Source organism: Scylla paramamosain, chromosome 33 (genome assembly GCF_035594125.1).
Source record: "Scylla paramamosain isolate STU-SP2022 chromosome 33, ASM3559412v1, whole genome shotgun sequence".
In the NCBI taxonomy this organism is placed as follows: domain Eukaryota; kingdom Metazoa; phylum Arthropoda; class Malacostraca; order Decapoda; family Portunidae; genus Scylla; species Scylla paramamosain.
The window spans coordinates 16,432,368-16,458,254 of NC_087183.1; the positions used below are offsets into that span (position 1 = coordinate 16,432,368).

Sequence of the window (25,887 nt, forward strand, 5' to 3'; positions counted from 1 at the left end):
GAATAAGAAGGAAAAGGGAAGAAAAGAGAAATGAGGGAAGGAGAACGAAGATAGGAAACAATAGGAAGAAAAAAAGGGGGATGGAGAGAATAGGGAAGAGGAAAGGAGGGGAAGAAGGGGAAGGATAGGTAGAAAAGGGGATTGAAGGGGAGTAGAAGAGGAAATAGAGAAGGGAAGAGAGGGAGGAGAGGGGAGGGGAGGAAATGAGGGGGAGCAGAACGAAGGCATCATTAGAGGTTAGCACAAGGCAGATGATTCATTCACCTCCTCCTTCTCCTCCTCCTCCTCCTCCTCCTCCTCCTCCTCCTCCTCCTCCTCCTCCTCCTCCTCCTCCTCCTATCCATCCCCATCACGGTTACCTGTCCGGGGAGGCTGTGGTGTAATTAGTCCGCCCCAGGTAAGGATCGCCAGTTTGTTGTTGTTGTTGTTGTTGTTGTTGTTGTTGTTGTTGTTGTTGTTGTTGTTGTTGTGGTTCGTCCTCCTCCTCCTCCTCCTCCTCCTCCTCCTCCTCCTCCTCCTCCTCCTCCTCCCCGTTCACATCTAACTCACCAACCTCCCTCCCTAATGCCACACGCACACACACACACACACACACACACACACACACACACACACACACACACACACACACACACACACACACACACACACACACACACACACTTCACGTCAAAGCAAAGTTCCATAAAAACACCACATATTTCACGAGCCATTGTTTTGCCTTCCTTTCCCTCTAGGGAGGTTCCTCTTAGACCCAAACCGAACCGCTCTCCCCTGCGTCATTCCAGTACTGCTCTGCCTCTCGTGAGTCAGACACGCTTTGGTCTCTCACCACGACTATTTTCCAAGGCCACAGAGATGAATAGCGGGGTTCCTAAGAGCATTCCACCTGTTAATAATATAGAAATTTTGTTGATCTGTCACTAGAATCGTAAAAACACCCTTAGGAACTCGTATCACTTCAACTAGAGCCTTTTAAATGTAGTGGAGGTGCGGCGCTGATGTGTTTCAGAGGAGTCCTCCACCCCGTGAGTCAGGCAGGGCGGCGCCGAGCACGTGAGGGAGCAGCGGGGCTTGCTGGGTTGGGCTGGGCTGGAGTACGGGTTGGTTAGGGGCTTTGCGGGGCTGGATTGGGCTGGGATGGACTGGCGGGGTGGTTGGTATGGGATCATTATATATCCTCGCGTGCCGCGGTGACTCAGAGCTCATTCACTACCTGGGCATCGTAAGACTGTGACAAATGTGACGCTCTCTCTCTCTCTCTCTCTCTCTCTCTCTCTCTCTCTCTCTCTCTCTCTCTCTCTCTCTCTCTCTCTCTCTCTCCCCCATATCAGCCTCTCTTTACCCTTCTTACTTGTTTTCCGCTTCTTTCTTCCATAGCTTTCCTCTTCCTCTTTTTTTTCTTATCTTCCTTCCTTACCTTCATCTTCCTTGTCCTTCCATATCTTTCTTCTTTGTTTCCTTCCTTACCTTTCTTCCTACCTCCACTTGTAACAGGCTGGAGTGGGAGGTACTGATGTTTCCAAGGGTGTTTTCATGGTTCTGTTAGTATTTTAGGAAAGATTCTACTTTGTTAGTAGGATAAGCCCCAGTGGGAACCCTTATCATCCCTGTGAATTTTAAGAAATAGAACTTGTGAGAGGACATAACGTTTGAGAATACTTTCCTTAATGTACTGGTGTGGCGCGAGACCCTTTGAAAAAAAGTCCTTGTGAGAGACCAGAACGTTCAAGAATGTTTGGAGTCTTAGTGAGAGCGCGAGACCCTTTGGAAAACAGTACTTGTGAGAGACAGGGACAATTACAAATACTTTCCTTAATGTTCTGCTGCGGGGCGCGACTATGAAAAATCGTCCTTGTAAGAGACGAGAACATTTAAGAATCCTCGCCTTAATGTGGTGGTGAGGGGCGAGATCTAATCAGCAATCGTTCATCACAAGCGTCACTCAACTCTCCCACGCACCGCCGCCCTCCCAGGACCCGACAGGAGGCCACGGCGCACCTGTAGAAGCCGCGGGACTGCGCCTTCACCTTGGCCTCATCACTCACTGACGGAGGGGTGACTTATCCGTCCTGGCGGCGTTGTCTTGCCATCAGCGAGGGCGTGGCGGACAACATGGCGGGTTTGAGACACAGGGCGAGGTGTCGGTGTTTCGATGCCTTGTTTCTTGGACTCGTATTCAGAAACGCTTCCTTCTTGCCGGGTTCTCAAGAGTGATCCTCCTCTTAATAATGTAGAAATCTTGTTAGTCTGTCACTTGATTCGTAAAAATACCCTTAAAAACCATCCATGTAACTTCAACCAGTAAGCCTTTTGAAAGTGGTGGAGGTGCGGCGCAGAAGTGGTTCAGAATATTTTGGTCCTTGAACGATGTATCGATGCCGCGCCTTGCTCAGTGACGGGACCAGATAACGCACGACGGAATCCGATAAAAGGTGACCATTTACACGCCTGTAGGGGACGAGTGGAAGAGGGAACAGGTATCGCACGTCAGCTCTAAGGTACAGGTTACAGTATCCGGGACCATATTCACCACCACTTCTCCCCGCACCTCCACTATTTTCAAAGGATTCTAGTTCCAGTTACGCATGCTTTTAAATGTGTTTTTTTTTTTTTTATGATTCCATTGGCAAATTAACAAGATTTCTACGTTATTGCCGTGCTAATCATCTCAGTGGCCTTTAAAAATAGACGTGGTGAGAGAAAGAGCAAAACATTTTAAAATACGGCTCTATAATAAGCTGCACGGGTTATTAAGGGTGTTTTTGACTGTTGTAGTGGCAGATTAACAAGATCTCTACGTCATCAATAGGAGAAACACTCTTGAGAACCCGGCTAATCATCTCTGTGCCCTTGGAAAATACTCATGGTGAGAGAGCAAATGAATGTGTGTGTGTGTGTGTGTGTGTGTGTGTGTGTGTGTGTGTGTGTGTGTGTGTGTGTGGTGGGGGTGGGGGGGGCAGGGCTGGAGTAACACCCACCTCCAGCCTTACAGGTTCGCTTATCTATCAGCCAACTCAATCTTCCCCCGCGTTTCCTTTTAGCCTTCTTGTCACACGGCGGTGGGACAAAGGTCTGAGGCACCGGGGCTTCCATTATGAGTGATAGCGGGCACCTCTTGAAGACACGCGGCCCGGCTTTAACTCCCGTGTTGCTCTCGAAGTGTTGCTGGCATCACCGCTGAGAGAGAGAGAGAGAGAGAGGGGGGGATTGAAGGATGGGTTAAGAGACAGAAAATTAACTATTGATTGGGAGAAGGATAGGAGAGAGGGATGAAAGAGAAGGACGAAACAGGAAAAAGAAGGAGAGGAGAGAGAAAAATTCAGATACCGACGAAGGAAGGAACAGGATAGAAAAATGAGAGGAGGAGGAAAGAGGAGAAAAGGAGGGAAGGGTGAAGGAAGCGATAGGAGAGGGGATTGAACGGAGACGGAGGAGGGGCTGAAGGGAGTGGTAGGAGAGAGGAATGAAGAGAAGAAAAGGGCGGAGGGCATGAGTAAGAGGGGTTTGTGGAAGGGAAGGATGAGCGGAAGGGGCGGGGATGGAAGGTTGGGCATGTGCGCGTGGAGTGACGGGAGACTACGTAATATAATAATTGAATGAGAGAGAGAGAGAGAGAGAGAGAGAGAGAGAGAGAGAGAGAGAGAGAGAGAGAGAGAGAGAGAGAGAGAGAGTGGGAGAGAGGGAGAGATGCTTCGTCACTATGATACATTACACCCATTTTTAGGCTTGATTTTGTTAGCTCACTCACGCGTTGTCACTCTCTCTCTCTCTCTCTCTCTCTCTCTCTCTCTCTCTCTCTCTCTCTCTCTCTCTCTCTCTCTCTCTCTCTCTCAATTGTACCTCTTCCCTCCCCTAGCTCCTTGTTCTTCCTCTCCCTACCTCTCCTTCCCTTTTCTGTATCTTTGCTCTTCCTCCTCCCTCTCCCCATCTCTCTTTTCCTCCCCTGTAACTTTGCTCCTTTTCTCTTCCTACCTTTTCTTAATTTTCTTGCATCTTTCGCTTCATTGTCCTTCCTTACCTTCCTTCCATAAATTTCCTGTTCCTCCTCCTTCACATCTTTCCTCTTCTTTTATCTTTCCTCACGTTTCTTTCACATTTTTCCTCTTCCATATCTTTCCTTACCTTTTTCTTCCTTGTCTTTCCTCATCTTCCTTCCATACCTTAGTTATTTTTCGTCCTTCCACACCTTTTCTTTCCTTCCCTATACCTTTCTTCCATATTTCTCCTCTTCCTCGTCCTTCCACACCTTTCCTCTTCCTTATCTGTACTCACCTTCCTTCCATACCTTTCCTATTCCTCTTCTTTTCCTTTCCTTTACTTTTCTTCCACATCTCGTCTCTCTTCGCCCTTCTTCGTCTATCTCACCTGAAACTCACAATCCTCAAGACCTCACCACCAAACTAAACTGAGTCTCGTGTTTTGAATCCGCAAGGCAACACAAAACAAAGCCCATTCTTGCAATACTTTCAGGATGCTTTTGTTTTGTAATCGCCTGTTCCTGAAAACCTTTTTGAACTTGACGACTCCGTGACCTACAAAACCACATTGAATGAAGCTCCGTGCGTCACTCACCTGCAATATTACCACCACCGGAAGGAAGGTTATCAAGGAGGGGAAGTCCACCTGTGTATTGCCTATTGTTGTTGTTGTTGGTGGTGGTGGCGGTTGTGTAATTTAGTGAACCTTGAAGTTTTGGTGCAAGTCAGAGAGAGAGAGAGAGAGAGAGAGAGAGAGAGAGAGAGAGAGAGAGAGAGAGAGAGAGAGAGAGAGGTGGCTGGATGGATAAGTAGACAGACAGATAAATAAACAGATAGACAGACAGGTAGATAGATGGATGGATGGATAGATAGATAGATAGATAGATAGATAGATAGATAGACAGACAAATAGACAAACAGGTAAACAGACAGGAAGCGAGACAGATTAGAGAGAGAGAGAGAGAGAGAGAGAGAGAGAGAGAGAGAGAGAGAGAGAGAGAGAGAGAGAGAGAGAGAGAGAGAGAGAGAGAGAGAGAGAGAGAGAGTGCAGGGAAGCAAGATAAAACAAACAAACAAACAAACAACAAAAGAAGTGAACTGGTCCCTGCATTAAGTAGGAAACGTACGTGAGAGTGAAGTAACATTCAGAGGAACACTTGCAAGTAGAGAACAAAGTCACATTTTCGTGGAACTGTTTACTATAAGGATTACTTTGTTACTTTCTGTCACTCTTCAGTATTTTCATTGCTGCATTACTCTCCTGGTTACTGATATGACGTCCTTTTATTGTTTTCGTTGCTTGTATTCGTGTTATTTTACCAGTAATTGCTATTTTTCATCGCCTTTATTTTTATTATCATTTTTTTCTACAATTAATTAACGTTTTATTACTTTTATTTGTTATACTTTATTTTCTAGCTTGAATTATCCTTTTACACCTTATTCATCCTACTTCTTTAATTAACGTTCTATTACTTATACCTTCATTATCCCTTACTCTGTCTTTAATTAATGTTCTGCTGTTATTACTTTTGTCACTCCTTATTGTGTACCTGTAATTAACGCGGCACCCTTCCATCCCGCAGGTACGTAACACGGAGGAGGCCGCGGCGAGTGTGCCAGAGGACTCGAAGACACCAAGCGGCGCGGGGCTGCCCACCACGCCTTCCCCGACTGTCACTCAGGTACTCTCTCTCTCTCTCTCTCTCTCTCTCTCTCTCTCTCTCTCTCTCTCTCTCTCTCTCTCTCTCTCTCTCTCCCTTAAAACAACTAATCCACTTCTCTTTTTGGTATTTCTACTAATCCTAATCCCAGGTTCGACTCCCGGATGACATAATCAACCTCACTCACTCACGTGTCACTGATAATAATTAGTTACCTGGCGACACGTGCGTTAGGTAAGCTATGTCAACTATGCATGGTCACCCTTATGGCATAATCAGCCTTCGGACTTCCGGTATAAGGGTCATTTACGTCAGCACCGCCCAAGGAGTCGGAGATAAGCGCTGTGGCAGATCGTCTTTCGCTTTCAGCCTGTGGACTTTTGATATCAGTGTGTAAGGGAGGGAGGGAGGGTGTAGGTAAGGAATGTTAGGGATGATGGGTGAGGTGGAGGGCTGGGTAGTGTGTGGGTGTGGGTACAGGATAGGTAGGGTGGTGGAGGAGGAGGAGGAGGAGGAGGAGGAGGAGGTAGTGTCATAAACTAAGATTGATTAATTTACAAAGGAATGATGGTGGAAGGAAAAGGAGATAAAAAAAATGTGGTAGAAGGGAGGATCTCTCTCTCTCTCTCTCTCTCTCTCTCTCTCTCTCTCTCTCTCTCTCTCTCTCTCTCTCTCTCTCTCTCTGGCAGTCTAGCACGGCACTACACCAATCCCCCTTCTTCACCTCCTCCCTTCCTTCTCCCATTAGTTCCTCCAGCAGGCTCCCCCTTCAGGCCAGCACCCTGTGTTTACCTCCGGCGCCCTTGTTGCTGCTACCCGACACAAACGTTGCCCTCGGGGTGTTGTGGATTGGAAGGCGCAGCTGCGAGGTGGTGGTGGTGGTGGTGGTGGTCAGGGTATCTGGTGGGGGTGGTGGAGTGGTGGCGAGGGGCGAGGGCTTCTCAGGGTGCTAAGTGGACGGGGATGCCAGAAGTCGACCGCGAGATGCGATTCGTGACTGCATCGCTGACAGGCAGGAATTTCCGGCATGCTGGCTCTCCACAGTCCCAGGAATGCGAGAGTGTCGCCTCGCAGATAAGGATGCGGGCGTGTTATCATCCCGTAAGTCCATTGTATAACCTCGTGCCGCTAGCCAAGGCGTGTATGACATCACGGCGGCCCGCAGGGTGAGCCAATAGCAGTGGCGGAAGAGTGATGTCATTCGCCCCGCCCCCCCATCTGTGACGTCACGGAAGAGGGCGGAGCTTCATTTGGTGCACGTGATGCCAAAGCGCTCAGCAGATGTTTCTTTTCTTATTTACATTTCAGCGGATCAGCGATGCGGAAACGTGCGTGTATGGGAGGCGGGGAGCGTTAGGAGGGTGTTTGTGCTTGCATTAGTCACTGTTTGCCCCCCAACTCTGCCCGCCGTTCGTGGCACTCGCCAAAGTGTGTTGGAAGCTAAACCATGATAAGGCTGAGTCATAGCCAGTATCCGTAATGTTCTTATTGCTTGGTACAGTTTCCCTGTGGTCAGTGCAGTGTAGGATACCATAGGGTGGCAGATGCACCTCTACCACCGTGTTGATTAGCGGTAGTGTGCCTGCGTAAGTGGTCAAGGGGGCGAGAGGAGGAGGCGGGCAGGCGCATCTCACCTTGAGGCAGGCGGCGGGGTTCGGACGAGTGGTGGTGCCCTGAGAGCTGCGCGGCGCGGCGGCTGGTTCAGTTAGCCTGTGGGTTCTGGGAAGTGTGGTGTGAGTCACTCTGCTTCCGGGTGTGTGGCGAGCAACCTGTTGACGCCTCAGCCCTGGTGGTGTCAGGCGTGCCTCTGCCTTACATATGGTGGCTCGTGCTCCAGGCCTGCCAGTCCCTCGGTTCACGGTCAAGGAAGCGGTGTTCAAGTGAGAGGGTGGCGACACAGAGGGAGAGGCAGCAACGCGAGATGAAACAGGTCCGTGAGCGAGTCCCATCCTCCCCGCGGTACTGTGCGACGCTGTGTAGGTGACTGAAAAACGTTGTGGTGGGATTGCTGCGCCGTGCCAGTGTGTCTGTGTGATGTAGTGAGGTGCACACGGCAGCACCCTGACTCGCGTGTGACTGAGAAACAAGGAACAGTGCATCAGTTCTCTCAATGGTGTGGGAGAGAGCAGCGGTGGTGATGCCATCTCAGGGAACCTCCCAGTTTGGCGGTGTCATCCTCGACAAGGTAAGTCTGAGATACCTGGATATTCCTTTGCTTTTCTCTCATCACGAACAGTCAGTGTAGCGAGGCAGCCAGCACGCCCCTTCCCCGTGGCGTGTTCCCTCACATTAACACCACAAACGTTCATCTGACAACCTCGCGCCGCCGCCTGCAAGTCTTCCCTGACGTCTGCAAATGGTTCATTGTGATTCTTTACCGACTCGTTAAAATTCCTCTCGGCTGATCGCACGTCGGCCACGCGGAGCACCCCTGGGACATCCCGACCTCGCCCACACCAGGATGAGTCGCCGTTCCTTGCCCCCCTCCCTCCAGCGTGTGGCGCAACCCTGGGGACATGCGTGGAAATGTCAGAGAGGAGTTAGCGTGGCGATGTCGCGGAGTGTTATGAATGGAGCGAGAAGTAATGGAGGGAGGGCGGCGGCGGGATGTCGTGGCAAGGTGACCCCCGGACACTGCCTCTTCTCCACCACCTTCAGGACACCCGCACGGGAGCCTGAGGAGGAGGAAGAGTCACTTGTTACAACTCATTCAACTGTCAATACCCTGGCCGCTTGTTACAGCATGTTACAGCATTCCACGCCTTGCGTCACTCCAACCACACACACACACACACACACACACACACACACACACACACACACACACACACACACACACTCCCTGTACTAAGTGTGCGTGGCGTGGTGTGGTGTGGAGCATCCCTGGCCTTGAGAGGGCGTCGAACGGGGAGCAGAAGGCACAGTGCTTGCTGGCGAATAGCGGCACACACACACACACACACACACACACACACACACACACACACACACACACGTAGCTACACATCATAGAATTAGTTCACGAGGGAGGAGCAGCAGCCGGTCACCTTGAACACCACCACACATCACCACGGCGCGGCCCGCAGTCCAGTAGTGATGTTGATGCTTTTGTTGCTGCTCCTTCTTGATCGTCGCTCTTGTTGTGGTTGACGTTTTCTTTCCTCCTCTTTCTCCTCCTCAACTACTACTACTACTACTACTGCTTCTCCTCGCTCGCCTTGATACTCTGTTTAGAAAAGAAGCCTAACCCAGCGCGCCCCGCCCCACAGTGAGCCCCGCGCTTAACTTGCTTACTCAACGGCGTGATAAACCTGTCCTTCACGTTTTGTCAACATTCCATTTTCTGAACCTTGTTGTGGCGACAGAGGACGAGGACGAGGAGGAGGAGGAGGAAGAGGAGGAGGTGTTTGTTTTCCCCGCAAGGTGGTACGTGAGCAATTCAGCACCTCTCAGTTAGCACCTCCCAGTTCCCAGGCAGCACTTCTTGTCATTTCCTCTCACCACCTAGCGCCCATCAACACCCAGTCAACATCTCCCATTCACTGTCTAGCTAGTCAGTGTAAAATGGCAATGGATGAACGGTACAAAAAGACAATGGAGTGTGGCGCAAAAAAAAAAAAGAAAAAGAAAAAAGAAAAAGAAAAAAAAGTTGGTAGTGAAAACGACTCACACCAGATCCGTGGCACCAAGACCTTGAATCTCAGCAAGGGGCACTTTTTTCATCTTTTTTTTTTTTTTTATGTCTCACCTCTCATCCACGTAACATATCATAAGCATATCATTGCATTTCGTTTTACTGGAATGAAACTAATCAAATCCACTCATCCGAAGAAAATAAAAACAAAACGAATGCACTGAGAGAGATTGCTTACCTGTCTCTCCCTGCCTCACATTTGGCCTGAGCGTTACGGGGTCACCAAAATAATGATTCTGTTTATTACTGATACAAGGCTGATTGACGAGGGAATAGTAATGAGCAACGGGGACTAGACGATGTTGGTGGGGGCGCCTCGGTGGTCCTGTCGCTTCCCCCTGGGCCAGATTGTAAATAAAACTTTCACTGGCGTGCCTTCTGCGGTGTTGTGTTCTGCTTATTGGGGTGTGCTGCTCTGTTAGGGGAGGGCCTCTCTCTCTCTCTCTCTCTCTCTCTCTCTCTCTCTCTCTCTCTCTCTCTCTCTCTCTCTCTCTCTCTCTCTCTCTCTCTCTCTGTCTCGGTCGTTGTCATGATATCCTGTTTTTCTCGTTCTAAAGTTGCATCAATAGCGTTAAGAGAATAGGTTTCTCTCTCTCTCTCTCTCTCTCTCTCTCTCTCTCTCTCTCTCTCTCTCTCTCTCTCTCTCTCTCTCTCTCTCTCTCTCTCTCTCTCTCTCTCTCTCTCACACACACACACACACACACACACACACACACACACACACACACACACACACACACACACACACACACACACACACACACACACACACACACACACACACAGTACTTCTTCACCTCTCACGTACCCTTACATTTCATACCTCTTATCTCCCTCCCTCCCTCCCTCTCTTTCCCTCTCTCTCAATTACCCATCTATCTACAGCAAACCCAGGTGCTCTAGCCCACTGCATCCTTACCCTTTATCTCAACCCTTTATCAGGTCTCTCCCATAGCCTCTTATCCATTAATCTCCCTCCACAAACACGTTGATAGGGTCACAGATAGCCAGGTAGTGTCCCTCGGTCCTTTAAGGGTCACCTGTCTCGTCTTGTTCCCACAGGTATATGCAGGTGTGTTAGTAATCAGCTGGTGCCTCGTAATTGGTAACCTGACTAAAGGTGATAATTGGGACGCTCGTTTGGTTTGGTGTAAAAGAGAGAGAGAGAGAGAGAGAGAGAGAGAGAGAGAGAGAGAGAGAGAGAGAGAGAGAGAGAGAGAGAGAGAGAGACGTGTCAATTAATGAAGTGGACTTACCTAGTTTATTATGCTTTTGGGATGTGTGTGTGTGTGTGTGTGTGTGAGAGAGAGAGAGAGAGAGAGAGAGAGAGAGAGAGAGAGAGAGAGAGAGAGAGAGAGAGAGAGAGAGAGATAAACTCGTAATATTTAATGTAAGATAGATATTCATGGTAACACACACACACACTCCTGCTAAAACAAACAACGCATTACAGCGAAGCTTCAGTAGGACACGAACAAACCAACAAGCCAATCTTCTCGTTATTCCGTTGTGTTTCCTGGAGAGGCGGTGTGTGTGAGGCGCTGGGACAATGGGGCATCGCGGCGCCCTGGTGGCACCCAAGACCTCGGGAGTGGCGTCAGGAGGTGACGGGATGGCGGGGCGGCAAGGCAAGGACTAGCGGTGGTGGTGGTGGTGGTGAAGGACGCTAGGAACTGGTGATGTCTGGTGTGAATTTTCTTTCCCATGACAACTTGGCTATAAAGACAACATTAAGACAATTCCCTCACACATCTCCACAGTACATGCACCTAACACACCCACACCTACTGCTACGGTCGTCCTTTGTTTGAACCCACAGCGGTGTATTAAATTGAGCAGTCAGTGAAAGGGTTTAGCAGTGAAATTAATCAATCATTGAGAGGATTTAGCGGTGAGAGGATGAAGTTTAACCCTCCCTCTCCCCCCGCCCCCTCCCTAATCCTCAGTCGCGGCACCTTTATGACGCTTGATCAGTGTTGCGACAATGAGGCAACACGGTGGAGAGGGTGAAAAAAAAAGAGAATATGTTATAAAACCGATAAAAAGGAGAAATGAAAGCCGCGCTGAGGTTTTGTGGGAACATGATGAATGCAACCAAAGAAATAAATGTAAAAAAGGAATATGTAATTGTAACTATTAAAACAAAAACAAAGAAAGAAATCAGTGGGCATCGATGGGAATTTGAGGATAAGTACAAATAGAAACAAAGAAAAACAAACGGGAATGAATAATATAATCCACTGAAAATAAATGAATAAGTAAACAGTAAAAACACGATCTACGTATCCTGAAATGATCGTAACCTTACTTTACCTAAACTTACCTCAACTTACCTTATCTTACCCAACCTAACCTTACCTAACCTAACCTAACCTAACCTTAACCTAACCTCACCTCACCTAACCTAACCTAACCTCACCTCACCTAACCTAACCTAACCTAACCTAACCTAATTTTACCTAACCGTACGTCTTTATCTAACTTAACCTAACCAAATCCAACCCAACCAAACCAAACCCAGCCTAAGAAGTCAAACCCTGCTCATTAATTTAACCTCGCCTAACCTAAGCCAACACACACACACAGCACCAAATTACTGGGTAAAGTCGAACACAAGTAGGAACACCCCAACGGTCGTAGCGAAAGCAAGCACAAAGAGGAGTGAGTGAGTGAGTGAGTGAGTGAGGAGGACTGAGCCAGGAAGAGTGACCTTGTGGAGAACGAGTACCTTAGTTTAGCGTGACCTTGGGGCGAGTAGTACGCTGTGTAACCGAAACTGAAACATCGTTATGGGGCAGTTATTTAGATTCTTAGTTATCCAGTTATATAGTTTGTTAGTTAACAAGTTAGATATATCGTTTGTTAGATAACAGGATAGTTAGATAGTTGTGCTAGTTAGATCGTTGGTTATAGGTGTATCGTTACTTAAGTAAACAGCTCACCAAGGTATTCACTTGATCAGTACTTAACGAACCAATGTCTTATTTTCATGACGACTATAAAACTAAGTGGCTTCGCGATGCTTAGCCCAGCCTCCCCTCGCACACAGCCACACACCTGACGCTAATAAATAAGACGCAGGTAATTTGAAACCACCAGGCGGGCAGGTAAAAACTAGTTAAGTGGGCGGGCGGGACCTACCTAGGCAGGGCATTCAAATAGCAGCGTTTTAGCCCCCAAATAGTTATCGCGTAGTAGTTTAGCTCTTCGCTTTCCTACACGTTACATCGGTTAGTTAGGTAGGTGGCTGGTTAGCTTGTTAGGTAGTTCGGTAGATGGATACTTAATTAGTGTGTCAGCTGTAGTTAGTAAGACAGTTATAGTTAGGCAGACGGGCAATTAGTTGGTTAGTTAATTATCTAGTCATTTAGTGAGCTAGTTTGTTACTTAATCACCCAGTCAATCAATTAGTCAGTTAGGTAGGAAGTTAGTCGGTCATTCAGTTAAATAGATAAATAGTCAGTCAGTTAAGTAGATAGGTAGTAAAAGAGTGAGTGGGTGAGTGAGTGAGTGGATGGGTGGGTGGGTGGGTGGGTGAGTGCCCTCCATGACCTAGTGAGTGGCTCGTGGCGTGACCTTGGGGGCGTCACAGAGGTGGTCAAGCGAACAGAATAACTGCTTCCTGGTTGGTGGGAGTGATAAGTCTTACAGAGCATCATTAACTCGTGTCCTTCGCCTTCCCTTCTTCTTTTCCTTCTCTTCCTTCAGCTTCGCATCTTCATTTTTTAGTCTTATCTCTTCTTAGTATCTTTTTTTTCTTTTTTTTTCTTTTTAATCCTTAGCATCATTAGTTCGTGTCCTTCACTTTCCTTCTTTTCTTCTCTTCCTTCTGTTTTGTGTCTTCTTTTTATTCACGTCCCTTCATCTTTTCCTTTTCCATTTTTTTTTTTTATGCTCAGTCTTTAATTTTCTTTTATTTCTTCATTTTGTCTAGTTATTCACTTCCTTCATCTTTTTCTCTCATTTTCGTTCATTCATCCCCTTTTTACTTGCTTTTTCTTTGTATTCCATTGTGTTGTTCATTTCCTTTGTGTTTAGTCATTCACCTTCTGCCATCTTTTTCTCTTCCTTTTGAGTTATTCCTTTACTGTATTTGTCCTTCTTTTGTCTTCCTTCGTGTTCTATTCATTTCTTCTCTTTGTGTCTATATTTATTCACCTTCCATATTTTTCTCTCCTTTTCAGTCATACTTCTGCTGTTTATTTGTTCTTCCCTTCGTGGTCTGTTAATTTCTTCCGCGTTTTGTCAAGTTACAGTCCTTCCTTTCACTCAACCACCACCAACTGATCCTCTACTGTTTCCCCTTCCTTTGTATTCATTGCTGTTCCCTCGTGTCTGCAGGCCGGGCGATGACAAACACGTAGCCACATCTTGGAGCGTCCTGTTGAACCCTTTCTCCGTGTCCGGCTGCCATGGGACGCTCAAATACCACGGGAATTTCGCTGACTTTCAGGATCCTTGCGGGAAAGAAAGGGTGGGAGTGAGAGTGAGAAGGAGACACACACACACACACACACACGCCCACACAGCACACTCACACAGCACATTCACACAGCACACTCACAGAGCACACTCCCACCTCGTTTCCGTAGCAAAGCAGCGTTGGCCGGAAGCTCGTGTTTTGGTGTGTGGTGGTGGATTTATTATGTGGAAGGTAGTGGAGTGGAGTATCTGTTGGTTGGAGGTCATTGGGGGTGTGGAGTGTGGGTGTGAGGTGTTGGATTTACTATAGTCTGCGGAAGGTAGTGTGGTGAAGTGGTGAAATTTGTTTGCGGTTGCCTCCTGCGCAGCCACGTTCTCTCTCTCTCTCTCTCTCTCTCTCTCTCTCTCTCTCTCTCTCTCTCTCTCTCTCTCTCTCTCTCTCTCTCTCTCTCTCTCTCACGCCATGGGTGGAAAAAAAGTCATCTTATTTGTTGACAGAACACGCGATGCAGAAACAAGTTGAGTGCGTGGCTTACGTAACTCAGGAGGACTTCCCCGACCACCAAGGATCTGAGAAGGAGAGTGTTTCCTTCTCTCTCACCCTCTCTCCTTCTCCCCCTCACCCCCTTCTTTTCGTACCTTTCCTTTCCTTTGAGGGTGCGGTCACTGTGACGGCAACTAGTGGGCGCCTCTCAGCTGGCGGCCTGGCGACGGGACCGAATGACCGCCGCCACCACCACCACCACCACCACCCGCTGCGTCATGTACGATCGCACTCTGTTGTAGACCGGAGGGAGGAAGAGGCTGCAAATACTTTCTCTCTCTCTCTCTCTCTCTCTCTCTCTCTCTCTCTCTCTCTCTCTCTCTCTCTCTCTCTCTCTCTCTCTCTCTCTCTCTCTCTCTCGTAAATTTCGACATGTTACCGGATTCTTTTTTTTCGGTTTGTTCCGTGAGGGGTCGTCACAGCGGATCGGCCATTAGTCCTACACATGGCAATCCTTATATAAAGCGCACCTACCTATATCCACCTATCATCCCTATCCATAAGTTTATCTAATCCATGTTACCTTATGTACACCTGCCAGAAAAGATGTTTAGGAGGCATAAGAAGAAACTGCAGGGGATTCTTCATGACAGTCCCAGTATAAAACACACCCAATCCATGTTAGCTTGCATAAATTACCTAGAAAAGATGTTAGATTAGAACTCATAAGAAGAAATTACAGGGGATTCTTGTCTTTGGGAGCCCTTACACATGGCAGTCCCAGTATAAAACATACCCAATCCATGTTAGCTTGCATAACTTACCTAGAAAAGATGTCAGATTAGAACTCATAAGAAGAAACTGCAGGGGATGCTTGCCTTTGGGAACGCCAGGGAGCTCTTCGTTACTCACTGGATGCTGCAGCCGCGCTCTGTTACGACATGACTTAACACAGGCTGGCATTACGTTCATTACCGCGACCAGCCTGTGGTTTCCGAGTACTCCCTGTTTATTCTTCTACGTGTTTCATCATGGTTAAGTCTCCCCGTCTGTCCGTCTGTCTGGCTGGCTGTGTGTGTGTGTGGCTGCGAAGAAGTGTTGCGATGTAGGGTAGATAAGATGAAGGTTGTTTGATGTGGACGAGATGAAAACAGGTTCTGGGAAAGGACGGTCATGGTACATCAAACACCGCACACCCTGGCGCCAACGGTGATGACACACACACACACACACACACACACACACACACACACAGAGAGAAAGAGAGAGAATACCCAATAATAGTACGACACAATGACGCAACAGTGTGTGAGTATTAGAGTACCAAACACACACACACACACACACACACACACACACACACACACACACACACACACACACACACACACACACACACACACACACACACAGAGACACACAAACGCCTCGTGATTATAGAAACATGACAGGAAATGGAGCTTGTCTTGTGGTAAGGATAGATACAGAGAGAGAGGGAGAGCTAAATGGGGGTGACTGTATAGAGGGAGAGTAGGGGAGTTAGGAAGTGTCCCGTGGCAAGACAGATTCTATGTAATATCACGTGTTGTCATTATATCCTGTTTTTCATTCGCTCTAAAGTTACATCAATAGTGTTAAGAGAATAGCTTGTATCTCTCTCTCTCCTTTTCTTCTTCTTCTTCTTCAATAAATATTAACATGTATATTTTCCCTCGTTCTTCTCATTCTCTTATTATATTTCCCTATCACGCTGTTCCTCTATTATCAACATCCTTTTTCTCCTCCCCCTCTCCGTCCTGCCGCTCCTCCTCCCCTTCCTTATCCATATCACAAAACATGAGCAGTCAGACCCTCCACACATCACTTAAGCACACAAACAAACAGTAAGACCATCACGAGGAATGAATAAGAAGCATTGCGCAGATAAAAAAAAAAAATAAAAAAAACTTACGCAACACATCCTCTCACATAAATAAACGTGATGCGTGAGAAATAAAAGGTGTGTGTGCATCTCTCCTTGCTCAGGTATTCCCTTCCCCGCCTCATCCTGCGCTCTGCTCGTCTGTCTCCTGCGTCACGAGGGGAGCGGAAACTTGAACATACTTGGAACTCTGGAGTAATTCGACTAACATTAGAACAAGGGATCCACCTCTATAACTTCCTCAGCCGTCTTCCTGCCGTGCGCTCTTATGGAAAGCTGGGAAGTGAGGCTATAATTACTCAGTACTTTTCTTTTTTGAGTAGTAGTAGTAGTAGTAGTAGTAGTAGTAGTAGTAGTAGATAGATCTTTATAACGACACCTTTCTCTCCTGTTCGTTCTAGATTTGAAATTTGTGTCTATTGTTCCGCAGACTGGCCACTATTTTTTTTTCCTTGCTTCCTTTTCTGCTTGTGTACTGTCACTAAATACTAGTATCTTGGCTAGAGTGTCTTCTTTGCCCTCTAGCTAAGGCTGGTGCAATGCTGAGTCTGCTACTCGCACGTCGCTACACACTAGACAGTAAAGCAGGAAACGTCATCTATCCTCAATCTCATATTTGCAAGCAGGACATGTCGTATCCTTTCCCTGATAGTTTTTCCTCCAATATAATGGCGATGAGTCAGTTATGCGGCGCGAGTTGTAGTGCGGTGCGTCATGAGTAATGGGATGTGAGTCGCGGCGAGGCTGGCGTAACACCTGTTGGCTAATACGGCAGGTTGGATGAGTCGTGAGTGTCGCTAAGTTTTGGATGACGCGGCGTCCTTCCTTGGCGACACTACTCTGGCCTTAGGAACGCTTCGGGATTTCACTAGAGCGGTTTCCAAAAGGCCACAGTCGTGATCTACCGAGTTCTAGTTCTCACGGTACTTTTAGTGGTCGAGGGTCATTATTAAACTATCACCGGAATCGTGAAATCATCCATAAAATTCCCCGCAGGGACTTCCTCCAGGCACTATTAAAAGTTGTCAAGATGGAATGACGAAACGTTTTGATAGGACACAGACGCTCCCGGGCAGGACCTGAGCGCCACTAGTTTCCCGTCAGTGCCCCGCCAGTGCCTCGTGTGCCCCGGGGATGATTCACGATGTTTGTCAAGCTGTGCGAACCCTCCCAGGCCGCCAATCAAGGGATGAGGGTGTTGCCGCCGCGCCGTGATGGATGGGGCGTTGACGCGGCCCCTCCACCACAACGCGGACCAACAAGAGAAAGTTTAGTTCTGTGAAAACCATACAGCACTCATGCCCCGCACCGTGACGTCAAGGGACACAACACTCCATGACGCCTAAACTTGGGCAGCTGGTGATGGTGGTGGTGGCAGCTGCTGTGATACCGCCGAGCACAACACACGCCCACGCCCTCGCCAACCGGGGGTGCCTCAGACGTGCCCGAGAGAGAGGTAGTGGCGAGGGAGGCGGGCCTCCTAAATTGCCTTAATTAATGACATTTGGCATCTTGCGTGAGGGATACATATAAGCCATCCTGAGAGCGCCCGGGGCATTGTATAGTGCGCGGCGACTGGAAGAGAAGCATCCGTCTTCCCCGAGACTGTGTGCCGTGCGGACCGGTGACTGTGTGCCTGAAAGATCTCCTGACGCGGCGCCACCATGGGCTACCTCAGAAACTTCGTGAGTTCAGAGTTGTGTTTGTTTGTGTGGCGGAGCCGAGTGGGGCAGGATGGACAGGAGTGGGGTGAGGGTGGGGCCAAAAGGGTGGCGGTCCTGGCACGCCTCAGCTTGATCCACTCAGCCCGCGGCGATAAGACAAGGACGTGGAGGGCAGGTGTTCGCTGAGCGGCGCCAACACCACTGCGGTAGTGCGGCGCGCGGCGGCTAGACACGCGGCTTATCAGATAACGGGGCGCGGCGAGCGTGTGAGCTGCGCGTTGCGTTATCTGTGTCAAGCGGTGACGGTTCCTGCCGGAGGCTGGGATGCCCACAGCCCTCGGCGGAGAGATGAATGGCGTGCGTGAACGCCGTAGACTATCTGAGGCACTATCAGCCAAACCCTCTAGCTTTTTCATCTTGCTTCTTATCACTGAGCTTCACGTGGTGCTCAGCCTCGTCCCCGTCAGATAAACAAGGCAAAAGATAAACAAATACATACAAAGATAAGCAAACATTCAAGACATGTCAGCTGCAGGTCTGAGACAAGCGCTAAACTGTCTGGTACACAGCGGTGGGCGGCGGGCGTGTCGAAGGGGTGGCGCTGGGAGGAGGGGGAGACGGTGGCTGGAAGCAGGTTTGGACGTGGCGGGGCAGGTGTGGCCATGTTGGGGCAGGTGGGGATCGCAGCTGAGTCACTAAACAGAGTCATCGAAGCAGTGATTCACACTTACATCCTTCCCCCTCCCCTGTCCCTCCACCCTCCCCCCATGCCTGTTCCGCTTCCCATACCTCCATTCCTTGCCTCGCTCCCCTGTCTCTTCTATCTCATTATCTCGTCCACTGCTTGTTTATCTCCCCCATCTCGTCTCCTTATACCTCATCTACTTTCTCGTTCACTTCCTTCATCTTATCTCCTCTACTTTACCACTTGCATATGTACTGTACCCCCTTTTATCTCGATCTCCTTTCATTCTTCATCTACCGCTCTCCCTTCATCCGTTATTTTGCCTCTTAAACCCATTCCTCCATTAACCTCTTTCCCCGTTCCCTCACCCACTCATCTGCACACCTACAACCTCTGCTATAACCATTCCATAACCTTCCGTAACCCTAAAAACCGACGTGCTTCTCACCATTGACCCAATCTTGAGAAGTCCCCCTGAAGTCAAGTATCATGCAATGCACAACGTTTTCTCTTTTTTTTTGCGCGACAAGAGCGGAACATGTGCGCTGAGTCATGTTTGGGCGTAGTACCAGCTCGAAGTGACGTGGCGGATGTTACGTACGTGTGTCAAGGGACGCATGCGTGTCATCTGTGCTTGGTAGACGTGAGGATTGTGTTGGTGGGCAGAGAGGCCTTTGTTTAGCTATTGCGCAATCTTGATCTTGTTGGGGTTGTGTTGTCTGCTTGTCGAGTTAATACGTTTTGTGTTGGAGTGTTTACGAGTGTGTGTGTATGTGTGTTTTATACATATAGAGCTAGGATTACTTATCTAGGATCCTAAGCATTTTAATAATAATTCGTATTAATAGCTAGATAATAATGGTGGTGATGTTAGTAATGATGTTAATGATAATAGTAATGCTTATAATAATGAAGGTAAAGGTACATAAAGCAGATTATTAAAACACGAAAAAGGGAGAAAACAAGTGGAAGAGAAGAGAGCAAAACAAGATGACGAAAACAAAACAATGATGATGATAATAATAACTATTAATTATAATGTAATTTCACTAGAAGACATAAACATCCCAATAAAAAATAAATAAAAAAAATAAAAACGAGAACATGATGCACTAAAAGATATATACATAAAAAATAAATAAAAGTAAGATTATAAACAAAAGCCATAATAATAACGATAATGGTAATTATGATGATGATGATGATGATAACAATTAAGAAGCAAAGGTCACACTAGTTGCGGTCGCGTCCTCCTCCCACTCCTCGTGTGTGTGTGTGTGTGTGTGTGTGTGTGTTGTGAAAGCCGTCACAACACTGGCTTGCGGTTTCCTGCTGTCTGTCAGAGGTACACTCACGCTGGTTTACCGGGAAACAGGTTAGCTTGGGACAAAAACACCTCTGCATTAGCAGTAATAATAATACCAGTAACATTAATAGTGATAACATAAGTATACTGTCAGTGATGATGATGATGATGATGATGATGATGATGATGATGATGATGATGATGGAGGAGGAGGAGGAAGAAGAGATATCAGTAAGAGCCAACAAAAAGAGGCAAAATAAATTGGAAAAGAAGAGAACAAGTAAATTAATGATAATGATAATAGTAATATCAAGAAAAATAAGAATAATAATAACTTTTTATTTTCAAACTTCTCAAAATTAAGTTCGTTGCTGTACCGAAACAATTGATCGAATTAGTAAGCTAATGAGCGAATGAGAGAGAGAGAGAGAGAGAGAGAGAGAGAGAGAGAGAGAGAGAGAGAGAGAGAGAGAGAGAGAGAGAGAGAGAGTAATTTCAAGCCACCAAAACAACGAAATCCTAAAGCGCAGATTACCAAAAAGAAGGAAGATGAGTACTTGAATCCGTGAGGGGCGTGTGTACGTGCGTGTGTCGCCTCCTCCTCCCAAGACCCCAATTTAGGCATAACACAGGAATTCCCTCATTAAACCTTGACATCATTCCCACCCACTCACTTAGCGCGTCTGATTATGTCCTTATTTGGGGATCCGATAACACGCGGGAGCCAGGAGGAGGAGGAGGAGGAAGAGGAGGAGGAAGCGAGGGCGGCTGGTGGTTTTGTCTTCTGTCTTCCTGATGAGATGGTGACTGGTGAGCTGGCCCGGACCTTACCTCATCCATTATCTCCTCTATCTCCTTATCGCGGCCCGAGTAAGGAAGTAGTCCCAACCAAACTTAACCCGGCCACCCTCCCGCCCGCTTGTCAGGTCCTCTTTTATTCTATTTTCGTACCCTACAGGAACAAAAGGACTCCTTATTCGTATCCTACAAGACTAGGATTCCTCATTACCCTTCTTCATATCCTAAAAGGCACAAGGACTTCGTATTAAGGCTAAAAGGTTTCCTCACCCTTTTCGTGTACTAAAGAACTCAAGGAAATTATTGTTGTCCTATCCGTATCATAGAACTAGAGGTCGTAACGGTAACCTTATTCGTATTCTACAGGGCTAGAGAGACGTACAGTGAATGAGTAGCGGAGGGACGGAATCCTGACCTGTTATTTTGTAAACGTTTAAATTTGTTGTTCGTGTTTAATGACTCGTGTTTTATTTTATTTATGTATTTATTTATTTATTTTTTTTTTTTTTTATTTACGTAAGGGCTTGTATTCTTCGTAGCTGTTTGTACTTCGTGTGATTTAGTGGATTTCTCCAAAACGTTTACAAATCTTTATCTCTCGTACTTCTTGTGATTTCGTGTCTCTTGTATTTCTTAGGACGCTTGCATTATTTATTTATTTGATTTTTTTTTTCTCAAGTTTCACTTCCAAACAAAGAGGTAATGGTCAATGTCGAGTGAACCACTTCTGTCACTAACGAGTTAAGAATCACCCTTAACGTGTCTCTAAAGCCCGTGTTCTGAAACCCTCTGCTCTCTCCATCACCAAAAGCATTTCTCTTGTAAATAATATAGAAACCCTATTAATCTGTCACTAGAACCCTTAGAACAACCCTTAGAAACCCGCGTCACTTCAACTAGAGCCTTTTGAAAGGAGTGGAGGTGTTTCACAATATGTTCGCTACAATAACCACCTGACGAGCTTGAGGGAATGGGTTGGGTGATATTTCCTCGTTTGGCTGGCGGGTGGGCGTGGCGGAGGGGCGGGCGGGTGGACAGCACCCAGATTGTCACTGTCAGGAATGAGCCCGCCCGCTGGAGCCTAATTGTAGCCTCCTGCCGCGGCGGGAGATGTGGTGATAGGCTCAGGCAGCGATACTCTCAGGGTTCATCAGGAGCATCAGCACCTCACTTGTTCAACACGACCCTCCCACCCGCCCATCACCTCCTCCCCGCCCTCTGTCCTTGCCTCCCCTTACCTTCCCACCACCACTCCCACTCCTTTTGGCTCCTCACCTCCTCCCTAGCCATCCACACCTTCATTTCACCCCTCTCACCTCCACTCCGCCCTTATTTCCCTCCTCTCCCTACCTCATCCATACCCACTCCTCACCCTTCCCCACCGCTACCCACCATCCCTTACTTCTCTAACTTATCCTCACATCCCTACGTCCACCAAGCCCCCTCATTCCTTCCTCCCTTCCTTCCCAGACCTGCCACGCCTCACTTCTCTCCCCAACATGCCCTCCTCCCCTCCTTTCATCTCTCCCTCATTCCTTCGTCCTTTACTGCGCCTCCCTCTGCTGATAGTAGTAAAAGTAGTAGTAGTAGTAGTAGTAGTAGTATTAATAGTAGTAGTAGTAGTACTAGTAGTAGTACACTAATACGCGAAGCAACGAACGCTACGAACAATATTAGAACAAAGTAAGGACCGGAAAGAAGGCGGGGAACGTTCCGAGAACACACACACGCACGCAGGCTCTCATTCTCCCCCGAACACACACACACACACACACACAATTTTTTTTCCTATCCCTAAAATACGTGAACTCCTAATGAAATTTTCCTTTTCTTGGTCAGTCCACCACCACCACCACCCTCCGTCCACTTTATGGTTTAGCAGACGCGTGATAAATGAATTGTGTGTTCAGGTGGCTTGGGTCCAGTAGCTTATTGTGTGTGTGTGTTTGTGTGTGTGGTGTGTGTGTGTGTGTGTTTGAGCGAGGCGCCCAGGAGAGTAGGTGGCAGTTTCGTGTGGGAAGGAGGAAAGGGGGAGTGAAGAAGGTAGGTAAAGGAAGGAAGGAAGGATAGAAGAAAGGGTTGATAGATAGAGGAAGTGAAGGAAGTTGGTAGATAAAGAAAGGAAGGATAAAAGAGAGGCAATGAATTGAAGGGAAGACTGGAGGGAAGAGGTAGTGAAGGAAGGAAGACAGGAAATGAATGAACAGGTAAATAAATACAGAAAGAAAAGGAGTGAAGGAAGAAAATGAAGAAATAAAGGAAGACAGGGAATGAACGAACAAGCAGATAAATACAGGAAGGAAAGGAGTGAAGGAAATAGGTAAAAGAAGGAAGGATAAAATATTGGTAGATAGATGGAGGAAGAAAAGGAGTGAATGAGATAGGTAAAGAGAATAATGATGGCGGCACTTTTATGCTGGTTGCCACATCTCTCTTCGCTCGTGGTCATCAAGATCAGGAAATTTACAACTCAAATGTTGTGACTGTTCGAGTGGTTAATAAAAAGTTTTCCTCGTACGCTTAAATTTTGCTGGTTCGAAAAGTGAAGTTTATTTTTTTTTCATACGTATATCAAATGAAGCGTATTTTGTTTTCGTATAATTTTCAAAGGTTTCCCTTCATTATTTTTGCCTTTGGTTTATTTATTTTATCCGGTTTTATTTTTTATTTAATTTGTCATAATATTTTCGTTGATGATCTTTTAAAAAACTTTGTCATTATTCGTATTCTTTCTGTTCTCATACTGTCTTTCTTACCCCCAGGTGTGTATTAGCAATGTTACGTCTTCTTCCACCAATTTTGTTACCTCTGTTACGCCACTAAGTCATTATGGATTCACTTACTGTCATGTGGGGGATCACGTACCATTAACCTGTCTCGCTCTTGTTCTAACATTGCTACAGGCTTGTCTTATCTCTCCCTTCATCTCTCCCACTTCCCAGACTCTCGCCCCCGCACTGATATCCGTCCCTACACAAGTCATGCATACCGAACCACTGAATTCAATTGACGTCAAGGGAGTTAGCAAGATCTTGAAGGAAGCCGCTGCAGTTATCGTGGCTTCCTTCGTAACTATCTCGTCTTCCGCCTTCCTGATAGCATTGTCACCCTTCTCTCCCTCCATCCCCCCCTCCATCCCTCCCTCGGTTTTACTTTCCCTCCCCCTCATTCCTACGACTCTTACGCAACACTTCCGCTTTCCTCGTTTTCTTTCGTGTTCATACCTGGTATCGTTATCGTTCACCTCTCTCTCTCTCTCTCTCTCTCTCTCTCTCTCTCTCTCTCTCTCTCTCTCTCTCTCTCTCTCTCTCTCTCTCTCTCTCTCTCTCTCCTCGTACCTGTGTATCTTGCGTCATTGTGTTGTTACGTGCCTCACAGAATGGAAAGATTTGTGCGTGTGTGTGTGTGTGTGTGTGTGTGTGTGTTTGTGTATGTTTCGTGCATTTTATTTCACGTTTTTTTTTTTTTTTTTTTTTTTTTTTTGTGCATGTTTGTATTGTTTATGTTTTGTGTTTCAGAGTAACGTATCCTGACGTGACCTGACCCAATCTTACCAAACGTAACTTTGCCTTACCTAACGTAACTTAACTTAACCTAAACTAATCTAATCTAACCTTACCTAACCTAATCTAACCCAACCCAACTTTGTCTAACTTAATCTTACCTAACCCATCCTAGTCTAACCTATCCTAACCTAACCTAATCTAACATAACATCATGTAATCTGATCTACCATGACGTACCATAACATAACCTTGCCTGTTCCTACCCCGCTCCAGTGTGTGTCCAAGAAAACTACGTCACGGTCCTAGGCAACGTGTAGCTGTTTCTTCGTTATGTGATTAAAGTAGGAAAATACCCTTTGATGATTTACCAAAAGAAGTAAAATTATATCTAATTAGGAAACAGGAGAAAAGTGCATTGTACAGTAGTGGCATCTTCCCGCCCACGTAGTACATGAAGGCACGTGATGAAATACTTAAAGTACTACACACTTATGTACGCACATTGTACACTACGTAACTGCATTGCCAACGAACTTGTACTACGCACACACACACACAAACACACTAAAGTAAACACCAGAACGTATGTCATTAACATGCCAACGGATACGTTTTGTGTCTACGAACATACGTAAGACTCGAACACATCACATCCTTTAGTTTATATGGAGACATCCCTCATTCAACGGTTCAGTCCCATGATTGAAGTGGTGCTTAAAGGATACAGCTCCTACAGTGCCTCATCATACAGTGATTACATACCTAGGACACATTACAATACAGTGCCTGGACATACTAGAGTACCTTTTGAACAGTGCCATATCTTAAAATAGCTTCGCCTACAGTGCCAGCTATACAGTGCCTGAACTTAGTGTCTTGAAACTGAGTATTTGACCTTGCATTCCGTGACCTTCGTGGCCTTGCAGTGCCTTATACTAGAGTGCCTGACCTTAGACCATATTTAGTGTCTTGAAATTAAGCACTTGACCTTAAATTCCCTGACTTTCTTGGCCTTGACCTTATCACAAAAAAAAAAAAAATAAATGTCTTCATTCGAATCTCAACTCGCCAAAATGGAAATGTGTGACTGCGGTATAACAGACATGGAAGATACGACTAACTGCTACTCCTACGACTACCAGTACTACCACCACTGCTACCATGATTCTGACTACTACTACTACCACCGCTACAAGACCTGCGAGATGGTGCTCATGGTAAGGCAACGTGAGTGGAGCGGTTGGCGGCGAGTCTTGTCGCTTTCCTTGAAGACACCACGATAAGAAACGTTTTGTGGTGCATTGTTGGAGCGGAGAGCGTACTGTACATTTTGCTCCTTATCTGTGTGTGTGTGTGTGTGTGTGTGTGTGTGTGTGTGTGTTGGTGGGGGGAGGGTTGAGTGGGTTGCTGGGTGGGTGTGCGACTTTTCTCCTCCTCCTCCTCCTCCTTTATGCCACACATCACCTCGCCCAACTAAATTCGCTTCCTCGCTCTTCTTTTACGCTTCAGTCATGTTTAGGTTGATAATGAAAGGTATTGAAAGATGCCGCCTCCCTCTCCTTTATCGTCTCTCCCTTCTCCTCACACTCTCTCTCCTTTTATGTCCTCATTCATTCATTACTTAATATCCTGGCACTCCTCTCCATCCATCCATCCGTCCATCCGTCCACTCCCTTCCTTCCGTTTCCTTCCTCGCTTACGTCTTCCTTATCTCCTTCCGTTCGTTAATCTTCTCGCGGCATGAGCAACACCCCCGCATCATT

At 47.0% G+C, this 25,887-nt stretch overlaps 1 protein-coding gene across 4 annotated transcripts in view; it reads left to right on the forward strand.

Moving 5' to 3' along the window:
* LOC135089810 (NAD(+) hydrolase sarm1-like) overlaps window positions 1–25,887 on the forward strand; it is a 116,870-nt gene that overhangs the window by 58,294 nt on the left and 32,689 nt on the right. Inside the window, exon 2 of one of the 4 annotated variants that reach the window (XM_063985886.1) lies at window positions 5,567–5,665. In XM_063985886.1, coding sequence (XP_063841956.1) covers window positions 5,567–5,665 — 99 coding nt within the window. Of the gene's footprint in view, window positions 1–5,566; window positions 5,666–7,158; window positions 7,830–17,697; window positions 17,851–24,954; window positions 25,342–25,887 lie in introns of those variants that run through there. The other 3 variants (XM_063985879.1, XM_063985880.1, XM_063985877.1) reach the window with 3 other exon arrangements.